This window comes from Somniosus microcephalus, chromosome 4 (genome assembly GCF_052327205.1).
Source record: "Somniosus microcephalus isolate GS21.2 chromosome 4, FLI_Smic_1.0, whole genome shotgun sequence".
In the NCBI taxonomy this organism is placed as follows: domain Eukaryota; kingdom Metazoa; phylum Chordata; class Chondrichthyes; order Squaliformes; family Somniosidae; genus Somniosus; species Somniosus microcephalus.
The window spans coordinates 338,669,708-338,687,108 of NC_140990.1; the positions used below are offsets into that span (position 1 = coordinate 338,669,708).

General features: G+C 49.1%; 1 protein-coding gene across 1 annotated transcript in view; it reads left to right on the plus strand.

Moving 5' to 3' along the window:
* Nucleotides 1-17,401, plus strand: part of LOC147120715 (keratin, type I cytoskeletal 18-like) — a 73,203-nt gene that overhangs the window by 50,002 nt on the left and 5,800 nt on the right. Inside the window, exons 4-6 of the mRNA XM_085986945.1 lie at nt 7,552-7,716; nt 11,407-11,532; nt 12,659-12,873. Of these exons, the coding sequence (XP_085843071.1) occupies nt 7,552-7,716; nt 11,407-11,532; nt 12,659-12,873 (506 nt within the window). The remainder of the gene's footprint in view (nt 1-7,551; nt 7,717-11,406; nt 11,533-12,658; nt 12,874-17,401) is intronic.

A 17,401-nucleotide genomic window follows, 5' to 3' on the forward strand; every position in this document is an offset into this window, starting at 1 on the left:
TCAGTGTCTCTCAGTCTCGGTGATATTCTCAGTGTCTCTCAGTCTCGGTGATATTCTCAGTGTCTCTCAGTCTCGGTGATATTTTCAGTGTCTCTCAGTCTCGGTGATATTCTCAGTGTCTCAGTCTCGGTGATATTCTCAGTGTCTCTCAGTCTCGGTGATATTCTCAGTGTCTCTCTCAGTCTCGGTGATATTCTCAGTGTCTCTCAGTCTCGGTGATATTTTCAGTGTCTCTCAGTCTCGGTGATATTCTCAGTCTCTCTGAGTCTCGGTGATATTCTCAGTGTCTCTCTCAGTCTCGGTGATATTCTCAGTGTCTCTCTCAGTCTCGGTGATATTCTCAGTGTCTCTCTCATTCTCGGTGATATTCTCAGTGTCTCTCTCAGTCTCGGTGATCGTCTCAGTTTCTCTCAGTCTCGGTGATATTCTCAGTGTCTCTCAGTCTCGGTGATATTCTCAGTGTTTCTCAGTCTCGGTGATATTCTCAGTGTCTCTCAGTCTCGGTGATATTCTCAGTGTCTCTCAGTCTCGGTGATATTCTCAGTGTCTCTCTCAGTCTCGGTGATATTTTCAGTGTCTCTCAGTCTCGGTGATATTCTCAGTCTCTCTGAGTCTCGGTGATATTCTCAGTGTCTCTCTCAGTCTCGGTGATATTCTCAGTGTCTCTCTCAGTCTCGGTGATATTCTCAGTGTCTCAGTCTCGGTGATATTTTCAGTCTCTCTCAGTCTCGGTGATATTCTCAGTGTCTCTCTCAGTCTCAGTGATATTCTCAGTGTCTCTCAGTCTCGGTGATATTCTCAGTGTCTCTCAGTCTCGGTGATATTCTCAGTGTCTCTCTCAGTCTCGGTGATATTCTCAGTGTCTCTCTCAGTCTCGGTGATATTCTCAGTGTCTCTCAGTCTCAGTGATATTCTCAGTGTCTCTCAGTCTCGGTGATATTCTCAGTGTCTCTCAGTCTCGGTGATATTCTCAGTGTCTCTCAGTCTCGGTGATGTTCTCAGTGTCTCTCTCAGTCTCGGTGATATTCTCAGTGTCTCTCTCAGTCTCGGTGATATTCTCAGTGTCTCTCAGTCTCGGTGATATTCTCAGTGTCTCTCTCAGTCTCGGTGATGTTCTCAGTGTCTCTAAGTCTCGGTGATATTCTCAGTGTCTCTCTCAGTCTCGGTGATATTCTCAGTGTCTCTCAGTCTCAGTGATATTCTCAGTGTCTCTCAGTCTCGGTGATATTCTCAGTGTCTCTCTCAGTCTCGGTGATATTCTCAGTGTCTCTCTCAGTCTCGGTGATATTCTCAGTGTCTCTCAGTCTCGGTGATATTCTCAGTGTCTCTCTCAGTCTCGGTTATATTCTCAGTGTCTTTCTCAGTCTCGGTGATATTCTCAGTGTCTCTCTCAGTCTCGGTGATATTCTCAGTCTCTCTCAGTCTCGGTGATATTCTCAGTTTCTCTCTCAGTCTCGGTGATATTCTCAGTGTCTCTCAGTCTCGGTGATATTCTCAGTGTCTCTCTCAGTCTCGGTGATATTCTCAGTGTCTCTCAGTCTCGGTGATATTCTCAGTGTCTCTCAGTCTCGGTGATATTCTCAGTGTCTCTCAGTCTCGGTGATATTCTCAGTGTCTCTCAGTCTCGGTGATATTCTCAGTGTCTTTCAGTCTCGGTGATATTCTCAGTGTCTCTCACAATCTCGGTGATATTCTCAGTGTCTCTAAGTCTCGGTGATATTCTCAGTGTCTCTCTCAGTCTCGGTGATATTCTCAGTGTCTCTCAGTCTCAGTGATATTCTCAGTGTCTCTCAGTCTCGGTGATATTCTCAGTGTCTCTCTCAGTCTCGGTGATATTCTCAGTGTCTCTCTCAGTCTCGGTGATATTCTCAGTGTCTCTCAGTCTCGGTGATATTCTCAGTGTCTCTCTCAGTCTCGGTTATATTCTCAGTGTCTTTCTCAGTCTCGGTGATATTCTCAGTGTCTCTCTCAGTCTCGGTGATATTCTCAGTCTCTCTCAGTCTCGGTGATATTCTCAGTTTCTCTCTCAGTCTCGGTGATATTCTCAGTGTCTCTCAGTCTCGGTGATATTCTCAGTGTCTCTCTCAGTCTCGGTGATATTCTCAGTGTCTCTCAGTCTCGGTGATATTCTCAGTGTCTCTCAGTCTCGGTGATATTCTCAGTGTCTCTCAGTCTCGGTGATATTCTCAGTGTCTCTCAGTCTCGGTGATATTCTCAGTGTCTTTCAGTCTCGGTGATATTCTCAGTGTCTCTCAGTCTCGGTGATATTCTCAGTGTCTCTCAGTCTCGGTGATATTCTCAGTGTCTCTCAGTCTCGGTGATATTCTCAGTGTCTCTCAGTCTCGGTGATATTCTCAGTGTCTCTCTCAGTCTCGGTGATATTCTCAGTGTCTCTCAGTCTCGGTGATATTCTCAGTGTCTCTCAGTCTCGGTGATATTCTCAGTGTCTCTCAGTCTCGGTGATATTCTCAGTGTCTCTCTCAGTCTCGGTGATATTCTCAGTGTCTCTCTCAGTCTCGGTGATATTCTCAGTGTCTCTCTCAGTCTCGGTGATATTCTCAGTGTCTCTCTCAGTCTCGGTGATATTCTCAGTGTCTCTCAGTCTCGGTGATATTCTCAGTGTCTCAGTCTCGGTGATATTCTCAGTGTCTCTCTCAGTCTCGGTGATATTCTCGGTGTCTCTCTCAGTCTCGGTGATATTCTCAGTGTCTCTCAGTCTCGGTGATATTCTCAGTGTCTCTCAGTCTCGGTGATATTCTCAGTGTCTCTCAGTCTCGGTGATATTCTCAGTGTCTCTCAGTCTCGGTGATATTCTCAGTGTCTCTCTCAGTCTCGGTGATATTCTCAGTCTCTCTCTCAGTTTCGGTGATATTCTCAGTGTCTCTCTCAGTCTCGGTGATATTCTCAGTGTCTCAGTCTCGGTGATATTCTCAGTGTCTCTCAGTCTCGGTGATATTCTCAGTGTCTCAGTCTCGGCGATATTCTCAGTGTCTTTCAGTCTCGGTGATATTCTCAGTGTCTCTCTCAGTCTCGGTGATATTCTCAGTGTCTCTAAGTCTCGGTGATATTCTCAGTGTCTCTCTCAGTCTCGGTTATATTCTCAGTGTCTTTCTCAGTCTCGGTGATATTCTCAGTGTCTCTCTCAGTCTCGGTGATATTCTCAGTCTCTCTCAGTCTCGGTGATATTCTCAGTTTCTCTCAGTCTCGGTGATATTCTCAGTGTCTCTCAGTCTTGGTGATATTCTCAGTGTCTCTCTCAGTCTCGGTGATATTCTCAGTGTCTCTCAGTCTCGGTGATATTCTCAGTGTCTCTCAGTCTCGGTGATATTCTCAGTGTCTCTCAGTCTCGGTGATATTCTCAGTGTCTCTCAGTCTCGGTGATATTCTCAGTGTCTTTCAGTCTCGGTGATATTCTCAGTGTCTCTCAGTCTCGGTGATATTCTCAGTCTCTCTCAGTCTCGGTGATATTCTCAGTGTCTCTCAGTCTCGGTGATATTCTCAGTGTCTCTCAGTCTCGGTGATATTCTCAGTGTCTCTCTCAGTCTCGGTGATATTCTCAGTGTCTCTCTCAGTCTCGGTGATATTCTCAGTGTCTCTCAGTCTCGGTGATATTCTCAGTGTCTCTCTCAGTCTCGGTGATATTCTCAGTCTCTCTCAGTCTCGGTGATATTCTCAGTGTCTCTCAGTCTCGGTGATATTCTCAGTGTCTCTCAGTCTCGGTGATATTCTCAGTGTCTCTCAGTCTCGGTGATATTCTCAGTGTCTCTCAGTCTTGGTGATATTCTCAGTGTCTCTCTCAGTCTCGGTGATATTCTCAGTGTCTCTCAGTCTCGGTGATATTCTCAGTGTCTCTCAGTCTCGGTGATATTCTCAGTGTCTCTCAGTCTCGGTGATATTCTCAGTGTCTCTCAGTCTCGGTGATATTCTCAGTGTCTCAGTCTCGGTGATATTCTCAGTGTCTCTCTCAGTCTCGGTGATATTCTCGGTTTCTCTCTCAGTCTCGGTGATATTCTCAGTGTCTCTCAGTCTCGGTGATATTCTCAGTGTCTCTCAGTCTCGGTGATATTCTCAGTGTCTCTCAGTCTCGGTGATATTCTCAGTGTCTCTCAGTCTCGGTGATATTCTCAGTGTCTCAGTCTCGGTGATATTCTCAGTGTCTCTCAGTCTCGGTGATATTCTGAGTGTCTCAGTCTCGGTGATATTCTCAGTGTCTCTCAGTCTCGGTGATATTCTCAGTGTCTCTCAGTCTCGGTGATATTCTCAGTGTCTCAGTCTCGGTGATATTCTCAGTGTCTCTCAGTCTCGGTGATATTCTCAGTGTCTCAGTCTCGGTGATATTCTCAGTGTCTCTCTCAGTCTCGGTGATATTCTCAGTGTCTCTCTCAGTCTCGGTGATATTCTCAGTGTCTCTCTCAGTCTCGGTGATATTCTCAGTGTCTCAGTCTCGGTGATATTCTCAGTGTCTCTCTCAGCCTCTGTGATATTCTCATTGTCTCTCAGTCTCGGTGATACTCTCAGTGTCTCTCAGTCTCGGTGACATTCTCAGTGTCTCAGTCTCGGTGATATTCTCAGTGTCTCTCTCAGTCTCAGAGATATTCTCAGTGTCTCTCAGTCTCAGTGATATTCTCAGTCTCTCAGTCTCGGTGATATTCTCAGTGTCTCTCAGTCTCGGTGATATTCTCAGTGTTTCTCAGTCTCGGTGATATTCTCAGTGTATCTGAGTCTCGGTGATATTCTCAGAGTCTCTTAGTCTCGGTGATATTCTCAGTGTCTCTCTCAGTCTCGGTGATATTCTCAGTGTCTCGCTCAGTCTCGGTTATATTCTCAGTGTCTTTCTCAGTCTCGGTGATATTCTCAGTGTCTCTCTCAGTCTTGGTGATATTCTCAGTGTCTCTCAGTCTCGGTGAAATTCTCAGTTTCTCTCTCAGTCTCAGTGATATTCTCAGTGTCTCTCTCAGCCTCGGTGATATTCTCAGTTTCTCTCAGTCTCGGTGATATTCTCAGTGTCTCAGTCTCGGTGATATTCTCAGTGTCTCTCAGTCTCGGTGATATTCTCAGTGTCTCTCAGTCTCGGTGATATTCTCAGTGTCTCTCAGTCTCGGTGATATTCTCAGTGTCTTTCAGTCTCGGTGATATTCTCAGTGTCTCTCAGTCTCGGTGATATTCTCAGTCTCTCTCAGTCTCGGTGATATTCTCAGTGTCTCTCAGTCTCGGTGATATTCTCAGTGTCTCTCAGTCTCGGTGATATTCTCAGTGTCTCTCTCAGTCTCGGTGATATTCTCAGTGTCTCTCTCAGTCTCGGTGATATTCTCAGTGTCTCTCAGTCTCGGTGATATTCTCAGTGTCTTTCAGTCTCGGTGATATTCTCAGTGTCTCTCAGTCTCAGTGATATTCTCAGTCTCTCAGTCTCGGTGATATTCTCAGTGTCTCTCAGTCTCGGTGATATTCTCAGTGTTTCTCAGTCTCGGTGATAATCTCAGTGTCTCTCAGTCTCAGTGATATTCTCAGTGTCTCTGAGTCTCGGTGATATTCTCAGAGTCTCTCAGTCTCGGTGATATTCTCAGTGTCTCTCTCAGTCTCGGTGATATTCTCAGTGTCTTTCTCAGTCTCGGTGATATTCTCAGTGTCTCTCTCAGTCTCGGTGATATTCTCAGTGTCTCTCTCAGTCTCGGTGATATTCTCAGTGTCTCTCAGTCTCGGTGATATTCTCAGTGTCTCTCAGTCTCGGTGATATTCTTAGTGTCTCTCTCAGTCTCGGTGATATTCTCAGTGTCTCTCAGTCTCGGTGATATTCTCAGTGTCTCTCTCAGTCTCGGTGATATTCTCAGTGTCTCTCTCAGTCTCGGTGATATTCTCAGAGTCTCTCAGTCTCGGTGATATTCTCAGTGTCTCTCAGTCTCGGTGATATTCTCAGTGTCTCTCAGTCTCGGTGATATTCTCAGTGTCTCTCTCAGTCTCGGTGATATTCTCAGTGTCTCTCTCAGTCTCAGTGATATTCTCAGTGTCTCTCTCAGTCTCGGTGATATTCTCAGTGTCTCTCTCAGTCTCAGTGATATTCTCAGTGTCTCAGTCTCGGTGATATTCTCAGTGTCTCTCAGTCTCGGTGATATTCTCAGTGTCTCAGTCTCGGTGATATTCTCAGTGTCTTTCAGTCTCGGTGATATTCTCAGTGTCTCTCTCAGTCTCGGTGATATTCTCAGTGTCTCTAAGTCTCGGTGATATTCTCAGTGTCTCTCTCAGTCTCGGTGATATTCTCAGTGTCTCTCTCAGTCTCGGTGATATTCTCAGTGTCTCTCAGTCTCGGTGATATTCTCAGTGTCTCTCAGTCTCGGTGATATTCTCAGTGTCTCTCTCAGTCTCGGTGATATTCTCAGTCTCTCTCAGTCTCGGTGATATTCTCAGTGTCTCACAGTCTCGGTGATATTCTCAGTGTCTCTCTCAGTCTCGGTGATATTCTCAGTGTCTCTCTCAGTCTCGGTGATATTCTCAGTTTCTCTCTCAGTCTCGGTGATATTCTCAGTGTCTCTCAGTCTCGGTGATATTCTCAGTGTCTCTCTCAGTCTCGGTGATATTCTCAGTGTCTCTCAGTCTCGGTGATATTCTCAGTGTCTCTCTCAGTCTCGGTGATATTCTTAGTGTCTCTCTCAGTCTCGGTGATATTTTCAGTGTCTCTCAGTCTCGGTGATATTCTCAGTCTCTCTGAGTCTCGGTGATATTCTCAGTGTCTCTCTCAGTCTCGGTGATATTCTCAGTGTCTCTCTCAGTCTCGGTGATATTCTCAGTGTCTCAGTCTCGGTGATATTTTCAGTCTCTCTCAGTCTCGGTGATATTCTCAGTGTCTCTCAGTCTCGGTGATATTCTCAGTGTCTCTCAGTCTCGGTGATATTCTCAGTGTCTCTCTCAGTCTCGGTGATATTCTCAGTGTCTCTCTCAGTCTCGGTGATATTCTCAGTGTCTCTCAGTCTCAGTGATATTCTCAGTGTCTCTCAGTCTCGGTGATATTCTCAGTGTCTCTCAGTCTCGGTGATATTCTCAGTGTCTCTCAGTCTCGGTGATGTTCTCAGTGTCTCTCTCAGTCTCGGTGATATTCTCAGTGTCTCTCTCAGTCTCGGTGATATTCTCAGTGTCTCTCAGTCTCGGTGATATTCTCAGTGTCTCTCTCAGTCTCGGTGATGTTCTCAGTGTCTCTCTCAGTCTCGGTGATATTCTCAGTGTCTCTCAGTCTCGGTGATATTCTCAGTGTCTCTCAGTCTCAGTGATATTCTCAGTGTCTCTCAGTCGCAGTGATATTCTCAGTGTCTCAGTCAGTCTCGGTGATATTCTCAGTGTCTCTCAGTCTCGGTGATATTCTCAGTGTCTCTCTCAGTCTCGGTGATATTCTCAGTGTCTCAGTCTCGGTGATATTCTCAGTGTCTCTCTCAGTCTCGGTGATATTCTCAGTGTCTCTCTCAGTCTCGGTGATATTCTCTGTGTCTCTCTCAGTCTCAGTGATATTCTCTGTGTCTCTCTGAGTCTCGGTGATATTCTCTGTGTCTCTCTCTCTCTGTGCAGGATGTGGATGAACTCAAAGGACAGATTGTAAATTGCACTGTCTCTGTGGAGGTTGAACATTCTGATGATGAGGATCTTGGGGAAGTTATCAACAAAATCCGCGAGGAATATCAGGGCCTGGCGGATCAGAACAGGAAAGACGCAGAGGAGTGTTATCGAAAGAAGGCAAGTGAGTGAGTGTGAGCGCTTGTGAGTCAGTGTGTGAGTGAGTGTGAGCGCGTGTGAATCAGTGTGTGAGTGAGTGTGAGCGCGTGTGAGTCAGTGTGTGTGAGTGTGAGCGCGTGTGAATCAGTGTGTGAGTGAGTGTGAGCACGTGTGAGTCAGTGTGTGAGTGAGTGTGAGCGCGTGTGATTCAGTGTGTGAGTGAGTGCACGCGTGTGAGTCAGTGTGTGAGTCAGTGTGAGCATGTGAGTCAGTGTGTGAGTCAGTGTGTGTCAGTGTGAGCGCGTGTGAGCCAGTGTGTGAGTGAGTGTGAGCGCGTGTGAGTCAGTGTGTGAGTCAGTGTGTGAGTCAGTGTGAGCACGTGAGTCAGTGTGTGAGTCAGTGTGTGAGTCAGTGTGTGAGTCAGTGTGAGCACGTGTGAGTCAGTGTGTGAGTGAGTGTGAGCGCGTGTGAGTCAGTGAGTGAGTGTGAGCGCGTGTGAGTCCGTGTGTGAGTGAGTGTAAGCGCGTGTGAGTCAGTGTGTGAGTGCGTGTGAGTCTGTGAGTCAGTGTGTGAGTGTGAGCACGTGAGTCAGTGTGTGAGTGAGTGTGAGTACGTGTGAGTCAGTGTGTGAGTGAGTGTGAGCACGTGTGAGTCAGTGAGTGTCTGGGTTTGAGCGCATGTGAGTCAGTGCGTGAGTGAGTGTGAGCACGTGTGAGTCAGTGTGTGAGTGAGTGTGAGTGCGTGTGAGTCAGTGTGTGAGTGAGTGTGAGCACGTGTGAGTCAGTGTGTGAGTCAGTGTGTGAGTCAGTGTGAGTGAGTGTGAGCGTGTGTGAGTCAATGTGTGAGTGAGTGTGAGCGCGTGTGAGTCAGTGTGTGAGTGAGTGTGAGTGCGTGTGAGTCAGTGCGTGAGTGAGTGTGAGTGCGTGTGAGTCAGTGTGTGAGTCAGTGTGAGCGTGTGTGAGTCAGTGTGGGAGTGAGTGTGAGTGCGTGAGTCAGTGTGTGAGTCAGTGTGAGCGCATGTGAGTCAGTGTGTGAGTGAGTGTGAGCGCGTGTGAGTCAGTGTGTGAGTCAGTGTGAGCGTGTGTGAGTCAGTGTGTGAGTGAGTGTGAGCGTGTGAGTCAGTGTGTGAGTGAGTGTGAGTGCATTTGAGTCCCTGCATGAGTGAGTGTGAGCGCGTGAGTCAGCGTGTGAGTCAGTGTGAGCGCATGTGAGTCAGTGTGTGTCTGAGTGTGTGAGTGTGTGTGAATCAGTGTGTGTCTGAGTGTGTGAGCATGTGAATCAGTGCGTGTCTGAGTGTGTGACCGTGTGATTCAATGCGTGTCTGAGTGTGTGATCGTGTGTGAGTCAGTGCGTGACTGAGTGTGTGAGTGTGTGTGAATCAGTGCGTGTCTGAGTATGTGAGCGTGTGAATCAGTGCGTGTCTGAGTGTGTGAGTGTGTGTGAATCAGCGTGTGTCTGAGTGTGTGAGTGTGTGTGTGAATCAGTGTGTGTCTGAGTGTGTGAGCGTGTGAATCAGTACGTGTGTGAGTGTGTGAGCGTGTGAATCAGTGCGTGTCTGAGTGTGTGAGTGTGTGAATCAGTACGTGTCTGAGTGTGTGAGCGTGTGTGTGAATCAGTGTGTGTCTGAGTGTGTGAGCGTGTGAATCAGTACATGTGTGAGTGTGTGAGTGTGTGAATCAGTGTGTGTCTGAGTGTGTGAGCGTGTGAATCAGTGCGTGTCTGAGTGTGTGAGCGTGTGTGAGTCAGTGCGTGTCTGAGTGTGTGAGCGTGTGAATCAGTGCGTGTCTGAGTGTGTGAGTGTGTGTGAATCAGTGCGTGTCTGAGTGTGTGAGTGTGTGAATCAGTGTGTGTCTGAGTGTGTGAGTGTGTGTGAATCAGTGCATGTCTGAGTGTGTGAGTGTGTGAATCAGTGTGTGTCTGAGTGTGTGAGTGTGTGTGAATCAGTGCATGTCTGAGTGCGTGAGTGTGTGAATCAGTGTGTGTCTGAGTGTGTGAGCGTGTGAATCAGTGTGTGTCTGAGTGTGTGAGCGTGTGTGAATCAGTGCGTGTCTGAGTGTGTGAGCGTGTGTGTGAATCAGTGTGTGTCTGAGTGTGTGAGCGTGTGAATCAGTGCGTGTCTGAGTGTGTGAGCGTGTGTGTGAATCAGTGCGTGTCTGAGTGTGTGAGTGTGTGTGTGAATCAGTGCGTGTCTGAGTGTGTGAGCGTGTGTGTGAATCAGTGTGTGTCTGAGTGTGTGAGCGTGTGAATCAGTGTGTGTCTGAGTGTGTGAGCGTGTGTGTGAATCAGTGTGTGTCTGAGTGTGTGAGCGTGTGAATCAGTGCATGTCTGAGTGTGTGAGCGTGTGAATCAGTGCGTGTCTGAGTGTGTGAGCGTGTGTGTGAATCAGTGTGTGTCTGAGTGTGTGAGCGTGTGAATCAGTGCGTGTCTGAGTGTGTGAGTGTGTGTGTGAATCAGTGCGTGTCTGAGTGTGTGAGTGTGTGAATCAGTGTGTGTCTGAGCGTGTGAGTGTGTGTGTGAATCAGTGCGTGTCTGAGTGTGTGAGTGTGTGAATCAGTGCGTGTCTGAGTGTGTGAGCGTGTGAATCAGTGCGTGTCTGAGTGTGTGAGCGTGTGAATCAGTGCGTGTCTGAGTGTGTGAGTGTGTGAATCAGTGCGTGTCTGAGTGTGTGAGCGTGTGAATCAGTGCGTGTCTGAGTGTGTGAGCGTGTGTGAATCAGTGCGCGTCTGAGTGTGTGAGTGTGTGAATCAGTGCGTGTCTGAGTGTGTGAGCGTGTGAATCAGTGTGTGTCTGAGTGTGTGAGCGTGTGTGAATCAGTGCGTGTCTGAGTGTGTGAGCGTGTGAATCAGTGTGTGTCTGAGTGTGTGAGCGTGTGTGTGAATCAGTGTGTGTCTGAGTGTGTGAGCGTGTGAATCAGTGCGTGTCTGAGTGTGTGAGCATGTGAATCAGTGCGTGTCTGAGTGTGTGTGTGAATCAGTGCGTGTCTGAGCGTGTGAGCGTGTGTGTGAATCAGTGCGTGTCTGAGTGTGTGAGCGTGTGTGAATCAGTGTGTGTCTGAGTGTGTGAGTGTGTGTGTGAATCAGTGCGTGTCTGAGTGTGTGAGTGTGTGTGTGAATCAGTGCGTGTCTGAGTGTGTGAGTGTGTGTGTGAATCAGTGCGTGTCTGAGTGTGTGAGTGTGTGAATCAGTGCGTGTCTGAGTGTGTGAGCGTGAGTCAGTGCGTGTCTGAGTGTGTGAGCGTGTGAGTCAGTGCGTGTCTGAGTGTGTGAGCGTGTGAATCAGTGCGTGTCTGAGTGTGTGAGTGTGTGAATCAGTGCGTGTCTGAGTGTGTGAGTGTGTGTGAATCAGTGTGTGTCTGAGTGTGCGAGCGTGTGTGAATCAGTGCGTGTCTGAGTGTGAGTGTGTGAATCAGTGCATGTCTGTGTGTGAGTGTGTGTGAATCAGTGCGTGACTGAGTGTGTGAGCGTGTGAATCAGTGCGTGTCTGAGTGTGTGAGCGTGTGAATCAGTGCGTGTCTGAGTGTGCGAGCATGTGTGAATCAGTGCGTGCCTGAGTGTGTGAGTGTGTGAATCAGTGCGTGACTGAGTGTGCGAGCGTGTGAATCAGTGCGTGTCTGAGTGTGTGAGCGTGTGTGAATCAGTGCGTGTCTGAGTGTGAGTGAGTGTGTGTATCAGGTTATATAAGTAACGTTTGTTCCATTCTCTCTGTTTCCCAGTTCGATGCCGCCTCTTTTGAAGCTTCGAAGCACAATGAGGCCCTCCAGGTGGCGAAACGCGATGTCACGGAGCTCCGCCGTCAGATCAAAAACTTGGAGGTGGAGCGTCGCTCCCTGGGAGCCATGGTACGTCCTGAACTCAATCACAGTGAGCAAATCAGCATTCATCGCTGCATCCACACTCACACTCACTCGCTCTCACACTCGCTCTCACACTCACCCACTCTCACACTCACTCTCACACACACACGCTCACACACACACTACCTGTTACTGACACACACACGCACTCTCACACACACTCTCACACACACACTACCTGATACTGACGCACACACTCTCTCACACTCTCACACACACTCTCACTCTCACACACACGCACTCTCACACTCTCACACACACTCACACTCTCACACACACACTACCTGATACTGACACACACACTCTCTCACACTCTCACACACACTCACACTTTCACACACACTACCTGTTACTGACACACACACTCACTCTCACTCTCACACACACACTCACTCACTCTCACACTCACACTCTCACCCTCACTCTCACACACACTCACTCACTCTCACACTCACACACTCTCACTCTCACACACACACACTCACTCACTCTCACACACACTCACTCACACTCACTCTCACACACACACACTCACTCACTCTCACACACACTCACTCACACTCACTCTCACTCTCACACACACACACTCACTCACTCTCACACTCACACTCTCACCCTCACTCTCACACACACTCACTCACTCACTCTCACACTCACACTCTCACCCTCACTCACACACACTAACTGTTACTGACACACATTCACACACACTGCATTCCCTCTCCCTATAACCAGCCCCCCTCATGTCTTTGATGTAATCTCAGTCTGATCAGGATTATTCCCATTAATGTTGCACCGTTTCGAGTCAGTGAGCAGCTGCCTGAGCTTCGCTCTGTGCTCAACAGCTGGGCAGCGGCCTGAGCAGAGACGAGAGGGGATGCATCTCTCCTCTCCCAGCTGGTAACTGGGTCAGTGGGTTGGGTATCAACCTTTCATCTCTGGCAGCTGGCCTCAAATCCAGCCCAGGTGGGGTCTCTCGCCGGTGGGGACTTGGCGACAGGCTGTCCCTTCACCTCGGGGAGCGAGTTAGGAAGGGTTATCGACTCCTGTGACTGAGGCCAGCGACCGTTCTCATCGACCTGTCCCACCTGAATGACTCTTCTCTCATCAGATCAATTCACTGGAAGACACTCTGCAGGATACCGAGGACCGGACGGCTGCAGAGCTGCAGGCCTTGAACAACAACATCGCGAACCTAGAGCAGCAGCTGGCCAAACTCCGCACTGAGCTAAAGAATCAGGACGTGGAATACCAGACTCTCCTCAACACCAAGATGAGGCTGCAAGCCGAGATCGATACCTACCGACGCCTACTGGAGGGAGAAGGGTAAATTCAGCTCACTCCTGAATTACCCGCTCAGTGACGGATGTGAAATGCTCGGAATTAACTTCAAGCACGGGCTAGATACAGAGGAAAGCTCCCTCTACACTGTCCCATCAAACACTCCCAGGGCAGGTACAGCACGGGTTAGATACAGAGTAAAGCTCCCTCTACACTGTCCCATCAAACACTCCCAGGGCAGGTACAGCACGGGTTAGATACAGAGTAAAGCTCCCTCTACACTGTCCCATCAAACACTCTCAGGGCAGGTACAGCACGGGTTAGATACAGAGGAAAGCTCCCTCTACACTGTCCCATCAAACACTCCCAGGGCAGGTACAGCACGGGTTAGATACAGAGGAAAGCTCCCTCTACACTGTCCCATCAAACATTCCCAGGGCAGGTACAGCACGGGTTAGATACAGAGTAAAGCTCCCTCTACACTGTCCCATCAAACACTCCCAGGGCAGGTACAGCACGGGTTAGATACAGAGTAAAGCTCCCTCTACACTGTCCCATCAAACACTCCCAGGGCAGGTACAGCACGGGTTAGATACAGAGTAAAGCTCCCTCTACACTGTCCCATCAAACACTCCCAGGGCAGTTACAGCACGGGTTAGATACAGAGTAAAGCTCCCTCTACACTGTCCCATCAAACACTCCCAGGGCAGGTACAGCACGGGTTAGATACAGAGTAAAGCTCCCTCTACACTGTCCCATCAAACACTCCCAGGGCAGGTACAGCACGGGTTAGATACAGAGTAAAGCTCCCTCTACACTGTCCCATCAAACACTCCCAGGGCAGGTACAGCACGGGTTAGATACAGAGTAAAGCTCCCTCTACACTGTCCCATCAAACACTCCCAGGGCAGGTACAGCACGGGTTAGATACAGAGTAAAGCTCCCTCTACACTGTCCCATCAAACACTCCCAGGGCAGGTACAGCACGGGATAGATACAGAGTAAAGCTCCCTCTACACTGTCCCATCAAACACTTCCAGGGCAGGTACAGCACGGGTTAGATACAGAGTAAAACTCCCTCTACACTGTCCCATCAAACACTCCCAGGGCAGGTACAGCACGGGTTAGATACAGAGTAAAGCTCCCTCTACACTGTCCCATCAAACACTCTCAGGGCAGGTACAGCACGGGTTAGATACAGAGGAAAGCTCCCTCTACACTGTCCCATCAAACATTCCCAGGGCAGGTACAGCACGGGTTAGATACAGAGTAAAGCTCCCTCTACACTGTCCCATCAAACACTCCCAGGGCAGGTACAGCACGGGTTAGATACAGAGTAAAGCTCCCTCTACACTGTCCCATCAAACACTCCCAGGGCAGGTACAGCACGGGTTAGATACAGAGTAAAGCTCCCTCTACACTGTCCCATCAAACACTCCCAGGGCAGTTACAGCACGGGTTAGATACAGAGTAAAGCTCCCTCTACACTGTCCCATCAAACACTCCCAGGGCAGGTACAGCACGGGTTAGATACAGAGTAAAGCTCCCTCTACACTGTCCCATCAAACACTCCCAGGGCAGGTACAGCACGGGTTAGATACAGAGTAAAGCTCCCTCTACACTGTCCCATCAAACACTCCCAGGGCAGGTACAGCACGGGTTAGATACAGAGTAAAGCTCCCTCTACACTGTCCCATCAAACACTCCCAGGGCAGGTACAGCACGGGTTAGATACAGAGTAAAGCTCCCTCTACACTGTCCCATCAAACACTCCCAGGGCAGGTACAGCACGGGATAGATACAGAGTAAAGCTCCCTCTACACTGTCCCATCAAACACTTCCAGGGCAGGTACAGCACGGGTTAGATACAGAGTAAAACTCCCTCTACACTGTCCCATCAAACACTCCCAGGGCAGGTACAGCACGGGTTAGATACAGAGTAAAGCTCCCTCTACACTGTCCCATCAAACACTCCCATGACAAGTACAGCACGGGATAGATACAGAGTAAAGCTCCCTCTACACTGTCCCATCAAACACTTCCAGGGCAGGTACAGCATGGGTTAGATACAGAGTAAAGCTCCCTCTACATTGTCCCATCAAACACTCCCAGGGCAGGTACAACACAGGTTAGATACAGAGTAAAGCTCCCTCTACACTGTCCCCATCAAACACTCCCAGGCAGGTACAGCACGGGTTAGACACAGAGTAAAGCTCCCTCTACACTGTCCCATCAACACTCCCAGGGCAGGTACAGCATGGGTTAGATACAGAGTAAAGCTCCCTCTACATTGTCCCATCAAACACTCCCAGGGCAGGTACAACACAGGTTAGATACAGAGTAAAGCTCCCTCTACACTGTCCCCATCAAACACTCCCAGGCAGGTACAGCACGGGTTAGACACAGAGTAAAGCTCCCTCTACACTGTCCCATCAAACACTTCCAGGGCAGGTACAGCATGGGTTAGATACAGAGTAAAGCTCCCTCTACACTGTCTCATCAAACACTCCCAGGTCAGGTACAGCATGGGTTAGATACAGAGTAAAGCTCCCTCTACACTGTCCCATCAAACACTCCCAGGGCAGGTACAGCACGGGTTAGATACAGAGTAAAGCTCCCTCTACACTGTCCCATCAAACACTCCCAGGACAGGTACAGCATAGGTTAGATACAGAGTAAAGCTCCCTCTACACTGTCCCATCAAACACTCCCAGGACAGGTACAGCATAGGTTAGATACAGAGTAAAGCTCTCTCTACACTGTCCCATCAAACACTCCCAGGGCAGGTACAGCACGGGTTGGATACAGAGTAAAGCTCCTTCTACACTGTCCCATCAAACACTCCCAGGGCAGGTACAGCACAGGTTAGATACAGAGTAAAGCTCCCTCTACACTGTCCCATCAAACACTCCCAGGGCAGGTACAGCACGGGTTAGATACAGAGTAAAGCTCCCTCTACACTGTCCCATCAAACACTCCCAGGGCAGGTACAGCACAGGTTAGATACAGAGTAAAGCTCCCTCTACACTGTCCCATCAAACACTCCCAGGGCAGGTACAGCACGGGTTAGATACAGAGTAAAGCTCCCTCTACACTGTCCCATCAAACACTCCCAGGGCAGGTACAGCACGGGTTAGATACAGAGTAAAGCTCCCTCTACACTGTCTCATCAAACACTCCCAGGGCAGGTACAGCACGGGTTAGATACAGAGTAAAGCTCCCTCTACACTGTCCCATCAAACACTCCCAAGGGCAGGTGCAGCACGGGTTAGATACAGAGTAAAGCTCCCTCTACACTGTCTCATCAAACACTCCCAGGGCAGGTACAGCACGGGTTAGATACAGAGTAAAGCTCCCTCTACACTGTCTCATCAAACACTCCCAGGGCAGGTACAGCACGGGTTAGATACAGAGTAAAGCTCCCTCTACACTGTCCCATCAAACACTCCCAGGACAGGTACAGCATAGGTTAGATACAGAGTAAAGCTCTCTCTACACTGTCCCATCAAACACTCCCAGGGCAGGTACAGCACGGGTTAGATACAGAGTAAAGCTCCCTCTACACTGTCTCATCAAACACTCCCAGGGCAGGTACAGCACGGGTTAGATACAGAGTAAAGCTCCCTCTACATTGTCCCATCAAACACTCCCAGGACAGGTACAGCACGGGTTAGATACAGAGTAAAGCTCTCTCTACACTGTCCCATCAAACACTCCCAGGGCCGGTACAGCACGGGTTAGATACAGAGTAAAGCTCCCTCTACACTGTCCCCATCAAACACTCCCAGGGCAGGTACAGCACAGGTTAGATACAGAGTAAAGCTCCCTCTACACTGTCCCATCAAACACTCCCAGGGCAGGTACAGCATGGGTTAGATACAGAGTAAAGCTCCCTCTACACTGTCCCATCAAACACTCCCAGGGCAGGTACAGCACGGGTTAGATACAGAGTAAAGCTCCCTCTACACTGTCCCATCAAACACTCCCAGGGCAGGTACAGCACGGGATAGATACAGAGTAAAGCTCCCTCTACACTGTCCCATCAAACACTCCCAGGGCAGGTACAGCACGGGATAGATACAGAGTAAAGCTCCCTCTACACTGTCCCATCAAACACTTCCAGGGCAGGTACAGCACGGGTTAGATACAGAGTAAAGCTCCCTCTACACTGTCCCATCAAACACTCCCATGACAAGTACAGCACGGGATAGATACAGAGTAAAGCTCCCTCTACACTGTCCCATCAAACACTTCCAGGGCAGGTACAGCATGGGTTAGATACAGAGTAAAGCTCCCTCTACATTGTCCCATCAAACACTCCCAGGGCAGGTACAACACAGGTTAGATACAGAGTAAAGCTCCCTCTACACTGTCCCCATCAAACACTCCCAGGCAGGTACAGCACGGGTTAGACACAGAGTAAAGCTCCCTCTACACTGTCCCATCAACACTCCCAGGGCAGGTACAGCATGGGTTAGATACAGAGTAAAGCTCCCTCTACATTGTCCCATCAAACACTCCCAGGGCAGGTACAACACAGGTTAGATACAGAGTAAAGCTCCCTCTACACTGT